Below are 6,933 nucleotides of genomic sequence, written 5' to 3'. Positions count from 1 at the left end.
GTTGCATAATCTCATAGTCATAGGAACATGTATAAGTCATGAAGAAAGCAATAGCAACATACTAAACGATCGGGTGCTAAGCTAATGGAATGGGTCATGTCAATCACATCATTCTCCTAATGATGTGATCCCGTTAATCAAATAACAACTCTTTTGTTTATGGTTAGAAAACATAACCATCTTTGATTAACGAGCTAGTCAAGTAGAGGCATACTAGTGACACTTTGTTTGTCTATGTATTCACACAAGTATTATGTTTCTGGTTAATACAATTCTAGCATGAATAATAAACATTTATCATGATATAAGGAAATAAATAATAACTTTATTATTGCCTCTAGGGCATATTTCCTTCAGTAGAATCCTCTTGGGCTCCTCTATCTTCAGCATTATGAACCTGAGAGCAGATATATGCTGCAGATTCAAGACATGATGAAGGAATAAAGAAATTCAAATAAGATGACTCATCTGATCCCTCTCTGATTATGTGCCACATGGGTGATTTGAGAAAAGAGGCAGCCCATTCAAACTTATTAGGATTTAATAAAGTGGAACAAATAAAGTCCACCCAATCAAGTGGTACCTGGACTTCAGTGGCTCCAGACAATTTTTTTGAGAAATGAAGCTCCCAAGCATCCCAGCAAGCTGGTTTCTGTCCCACTAGATCTGCAGACGAGTCAGAATCTAAAGTTTTAGCTAAATACTTTCCTTTGATACTGAATCCTGGAGGAGCAGAGCTTTCTGAAGATGAAAAAGAGTGAGAATGATTACATGCAGAGACTGTCAAGGCATTAGTGCTGACTGCATTTTTATCTTCAACGATTTCAAATTCTTCATCTATATTATCACTGAGAGCAGCTGCAGCTTCCAAATCAAGGTTATATTCTTCATGCATGGCCAGCCTAATAATAGGATCATGCCCCTCTGCTAGGTTCAGACTAAAGAAAGGAGCTTCATCCTCAATATGAACTAATGGAGGGGGACCACCAGTTGGTTGAGAGGCAACAACTACAGGGTCAGGTGAGTTGTCCAAAATCTTAGGCACATCTAGCCCTTGATTTAAATCAATATCTGCAAGTGGACCTGGAGGCAAAAGGTTAAGAAATTCCCCATGAGCAGCCAGAGCTGGAGCTTCCTGCATCTGCACATGTGCAAACTGACCCTGGGCTTGCTAGGCCTGAGTTGGCCCCAGAAACAAATTGAGATCTGGCAGCCCATGGAGTCCCTCTTGGGACTGAATCACTTGATTTAAAATAATATTTCCCTCCATATTTTGGTTCTGAACTGCATTTACATGGTCCACCTGAATCACATGATTTAAAAAAACATTGCCTCCCAAATTCTGATTCTGAGCTGCAGGTGCATAATCCACCTCTATACCATTTGAGCCAACAGAAAGAGTTAGCTCACTGTTAACATCCATATCTGGCAACTCCACCTGAATGTTTTGTTCTGCCAGAGGCTCCATGAGATCAGCAAGCTTCATAAACTCTCCATCTTCTAATTCTTGATCAATAAACGCATCATCCTCAGCAGGCATGGCCTAGTGCCCCCAGCCAGGGACCTGTTCATCTGCTTCCAAGTCAACATCATTGCCAAACTATTGCATTGCTTGCTAGTGAAAATTTGGCTGGTTGTCTCCCACAACATCTTGGGCCTGGTGCTCTTGAATTGGTCCCACAAAGTGATTTAGCTGGTTTGGATGATGAAAAGGGTTTGCAAGCTGAGGATGAGGGTTTCCATCAACAGGTACATGGTATTCAATAGGAGGGCCTCCTCCCAAAAGCTCTTGCTGCAGAATTATAACAAGCACTGTCCAAGATTCAGAATTTGGGTCCTCGGATTCCCCAAGAACAATACTGATAGGAACATCTGTTAGGTCATCCACCCTAATTTTTACCATGAGGGCAGCCTGCGTGCTTCTTGCTCTATCCCACATCTGCATCTTCCCAAAGCCTCTGACAGCATTGGCTAACTCATGGATTTATCTTTTATCAAACGGAAACCCCACTAACAAAGCCCAGATATCCCTATTTAAAGCCAGATTTCTCCAGTTCATACCTTGATTGTGTCTCTGGAAGATGATGTGAACATTCCCATAAACGTGCGGACTCTGAAGAACCAAGGCATCCCGATCAAAGGGGTTTCTCAGCCTGATGTATGCCTGTCCAAAAGGACATGGACAGATCTCCTGGAAACCCAAATGCTTGACTTGAGTGAGGAACTCACCGATGATTTGCCTCACATTAGGGAACATAACCTACTGATTAGGCATAGGAACAATAGTGACTATTGTCCATTCCTCATGGTGCGGTGTGGCCGGGTCCGTAATAACCCTAACTCTGGCCGGTCTTCCTTCTACTTCAATGGCTTGATGATGCGGTGGAAAAAAAGGAGTGGGGTCAAAAGGAAAGTTGGCAATGGCCCTGCTGCTGAGCTCGCGATTGCTGACTGAAGCTTGCAGTAATCTGCTAGTTGTGAGGGGTGGCGGAGGAGGGAGCGAACTCGAGCTAGGGGAAAGATGCTCTGTTCTGGCTGGATTAGGTGAGGGATCCCAGAATCATCGATAGCATTCCTCGGGTCTTGCACTCCAATCGCGCCATTAATGGGAGCTGCAGCGGTAGGAACAGATACTGAGGTGGACCGCTGATTTGACAAGGCGAGTGATCGGAAGGCCGAGAGACAACCACTGGCAATGTGGCCCCACCCTTTACAATTACGACATCTGATTTTATTTTTGCAAGCCGGCCTCTCATGGCCCACCAGAAGGCACCGAAAGCAGAAGGCCTTGGACTGGGCCTGAGAAGATGGGCCAGCATTAACAGGGGCTGGGGCATGACCAGTTTGAATAGGCAAAATTCCTACCTCATTATTGCCATCAATGGGGAATTTAAGGCGATCAAAGACCGTGGTAACTGGAACCGTTGATTGAGCTCTGTCGGATCTCTGATGAGGAGGATGATGAAATCTTTGATTCAAGAATCTTGGAGCCGGAACCGCATTGGCGTAAGAAGAATGATTGTTTGATCGAGTGACCAAAGTCCAACCTTCCTCTTGATCACGATCTGAAAGAGGGCGGTGTTTTGGCCCATTTCGACCCCAAAGCAGAAAACCCAGATTGAATTTCGAAATAGAGATGTTGCCCTCATTATAAATAGCAAAACCCACATTGATGGACGAGACAGAGAACTTGAACAAACATGCACCAAGTTTTTGAACTTTGTAAAGAGAAGCACGTCCATCAAAGCAGGAAATAAGAATAGTACCTATCGATTCTTCTGTGAGACGGATCTTTGATCTTGTGAATTCAGCCACTAGGAAGAATTCACGTTGACCATTTTCTGCAGTGAAATTGGTCGGTAAGTTCAGAGATCTCAGATACGGTCTTCAAATGCATGACCTCTTTCAAAGCGAAGATCAGCGAGAGACATGGCTGCGACCAGAGGAGCGGAGGAGGGCCATGGAGCGTAGGAGATAGAGCAGAGCAGGCGGCTAGGCAGCTACGGCGGTGGCCGCGGTGGCCAGAGTGGCCAACGGCGGGGCGGGCGAGGCGCGCGGGGAGCGAGACCTAAGCGGAGCGACCGGCTGTGGTTTTTCGACATACATCGTGAAAGATCGTCACCACAATAATTCATTCCTAGTTACCTATAAAGCATTAATTATTTCCTTGTAAATAATATTTGTAGTAACATTTGTTGGTATCAGGATTTTTAAACCTTGTCATGATGTCACTCGCGAGACAGTAACATATAGTTGCCCATGAGAGAACACTGGGTTTGGGAGATAAACACACAATTTAGAAAGTGTTTGTCCTTCACTTCTATTTTTTCATCAAAAATTCTTCTACTGAATTCCCATGTATTGCAAGTAGTAACAGAGAGGAGTATATACCTTTTTCCTTCTGCAAAAAGTAAACACACTTCATATTGCCAAACAGTTTGCCTCCAATATCATATCTTCCCCAAAGGGTTCCAATGCTATAAGACATAACGAATGGTTACACAGATTAAACATATCAATTGGAATTGAGATTTGTGGTGTCAAATAAAACAGTTGGAGAACTCATCAAACGACCAAGAAACAATTTCTCTGGTACCACATGATACACACCACTTTACAAAATCTACAAACCTAAATTGCAATAAATATATATAGCAACAAAACTAAGAAAAATATAGTGGAAGACTAAGATAATTCTTTTCTCAATAGTTTCTACAGATAAGCTGAAATTTTAATTGTAATTTGAGGAACTAAAATCATGGTCTATGCGTGGCTGAGTAGAATGTTGCCCAGTTAACGATTTCTAAGCCCAAGGAATAAGAATCAGAAAATAGGTATTAGAACAGAGTACCAGTAGGTACCTTCGCTGTAGCAGAGATTACATGGTGTTGCCGGAAGGGATGCATATCACATCTTCTGCATCTTGTCCAAACATTTGCATATACCAAATATGTAAATCCTTCTATAAACTTCATGTAGCAGCTACTACAGGGATAACATACTGCAGCAGGAGATGCAGACCAAACCCTTTATGGCTCTCCACTGCCCATGTGCTGCAGTTAAATTGTCCGATCTTGAGACAGTAATAATACATAGCTATCATAAGGATAACCATACGTAGACTACATGTTTACCTTCTCCAAAGTCTGATCCTAAGGGTAACTTATACTGACTGTGACGACATAAGTGCGACGGATTGGTTATAGGTGTCGCTGTACTGTGAAGGACCATTGGAGGCAGGAGATTGAGGCCCTGTTCGGAGAACCTCCACTCCACAACTCCTGAAATTTCCCGGAGTTGGTGGAGTTGCGGTTGAAAACTGCGAAGCAGCTATTTCCTGACTCCACAACTCCTGAAATTTCATGGAGCTGGTGAAATTCCGAACAGGCCTTGATAACTGTTATCCAGCTCAAACTCTGCAGAAGCACCGTACGCACGCACAGGATGGTAATCCAAGATTGGATTAACAAAGCACCAAAGAAAGAAACTATGGCATCCAAAGAAACATAGCCAAGCTAAGATGGATTTACATGGCAATAAAGTACTGCACCAATGCTATATGTTTTGGGTGAGCCTCCTGTGAGAAGGGCTCGCCATACTGCTCAAGAGCAATGCAGAACTTTCTGTAGGATTCACAACCATTATTGTGGTCAATTTGTAAGGGTAAATCGACCAAATTTGACAATTCAAGATTCTAGGTTAACTTGATCATTCTCCACATCCATAGCCATGTTATAGAGTATAAAATACACACACTGAAGAAAAAGAGACAACACAACTTACACAACAGTATTTGGCATATATAAATAGTAGTCGAAGCAAACATATGGTAACGTGTATCAGAACAGCATTTTCTCAAGAAAAAGCCGAGAACAGAACACAAGGAATATCACCACAGATCTCTCGGCACTTCCAAGTTGTTCTTCGTATCAAGACAATGCATAGCACAGGGACACAAATCAGCGGATACAACACCTTACAAGGCCAAAACTGCAGCTATATAATGTGACCCAGACTCAACTAATACCTTTCTGCCAACCTAGCAGATACAGCCCTAAGCTTAGAATAGACCTTGCCGGCAGGAGAACCTAAGATAAGACTACAGAGTGAATCCCTGGCAACCTTGATGTTAACAAAGGATCCGAGTATGTGGATCTTCGTATCAGCGATAACTATGCGAGTCCTCGTAGAGTTCTCGATGGCATACTTGGTCTTGCCTCCTTTCCCTGACAGGCGCCCAATGGCACGCGACAGATGCTCCCCTCTGAGTGTCTTCACATCCTTGATCTCAAAGGAGTCCACATACAGGTCATCAAGACGAAGCAAGGCAACGGCATCGGCAATGTCAAATCCAAGCATAAAAGCATGCACGAAGTCCGCGCACTTCTGAAGGTTGCTCACATCTGGTGTATCATGCCTCGTCTTCAGCTCGACCCTTTTTGCCTGTAAAAAACAAAACAGACTAATGAAATTGCTGCGAAGGAGACAGAGAAATGCTTAACATTCAGATATCTGACAAGTTCTGCCCCAATAATAAGCACTGGAAGAACTCCCTGCAGACCCAAAAACCATGAGAGAAACACCGGCCACAAGGCAAACCAATTGAGTCACGTGTATCTGTATTCTTCTAGAACACTATGCTTTCCCACAAAAATAAGAACACCACTAAGCTAATTGATCAGGTCAGGTGCTCAGTTGGTGGCAATAATTCAAATCAGTAGCTTCACATCATGATGAACTGAAATAAATATGTATATGCAAATAATCAGGATAGCCAGCAGACATTTACTTGCTTCAAGACATACTGCTAGCGTTTATCCAATCGATCGAATTCATGAAGAATCCTCTAATCAAAGCTAATCGATCAGATTCAATACATACTGCTAAAACACTGAACAATCAAGTTCGAAAAATAGTCTATTTTATCACCATGGCTATCATGACTACCTCCCATTTTTTCAGGTCAAGTGCACAGGGAATTAAAATACTGAACACTGAAGTTTGAAAACAGAACATGTTTTATCCTGATAAAAGTGCTAGTACAGTGAACTGAAGGAACATGACATACATCACGTGTCTTTTTGACCTGAATGTCTAACCACAGGTGCTTTAAGCTAGTGCGGATTTTCCCCATGATATACAAGTGCTTGAACCAAACCGTACAGGATATAAGATCATCAACAGACCAACAAATTTCTCCATAATTACTCACCGAACGGCGTGCTTTAAATGACAGGGAGAGAACGAACACAGGTCACACGACTTCCCCTAACTATTAGGACGCTGCAACGACAGACTAGAAAACTGAGCCGGGTCACCAACCTTGAGGTTCATGCGGATGTCGACCTTCATGTGCTCGTAGACGGGGGTGTAGATCTCCAGCCACGCCTTCTTCAGCGGCGCGAAGCGGTGCGGCGGCAACCGGATCCTGTC

General features: G+C 43.2%; 1 protein-coding gene across 1 annotated transcript; it reads right to left on the bottom strand.

The window, feature by feature from the left end:
* Positions 1–5,279: 5,279 nt before the first annotated feature.
* Positions 5,280–6,920, bottom strand: LOC125530914 (RNA-binding protein pno1; the record flags this gene model as incomplete). Its single annotated transcript, XM_048695328.1, is given in 2 exon segments — positions 5,280–5,943; positions 6,823–6,920. Coding segments are annotated over 2 exon segments (521 nt in total), but the record flags the coding sequence as incomplete, so codon positions are not given.
* Positions 6,921–6,933: the final 13 nt, after the last annotated feature.

Source organism: Triticum urartu, unplaced genomic scaffold, assembly GCF_003073215.2.
Source record: "Triticum urartu cultivar G1812 unplaced genomic scaffold, Tu2.1 TuUngrouped_contig_6653, whole genome shotgun sequence".
In the NCBI taxonomy this organism is placed as follows: Eukaryota; Viridiplantae; Streptophyta; class Magnoliopsida; order Poales; family Poaceae; genus Triticum; species Triticum urartu.
The sequence above is the reverse complement of the archived record's forward strand: the minus strand, read 5'-3'. Positions and strand labels throughout refer to the sequence as shown.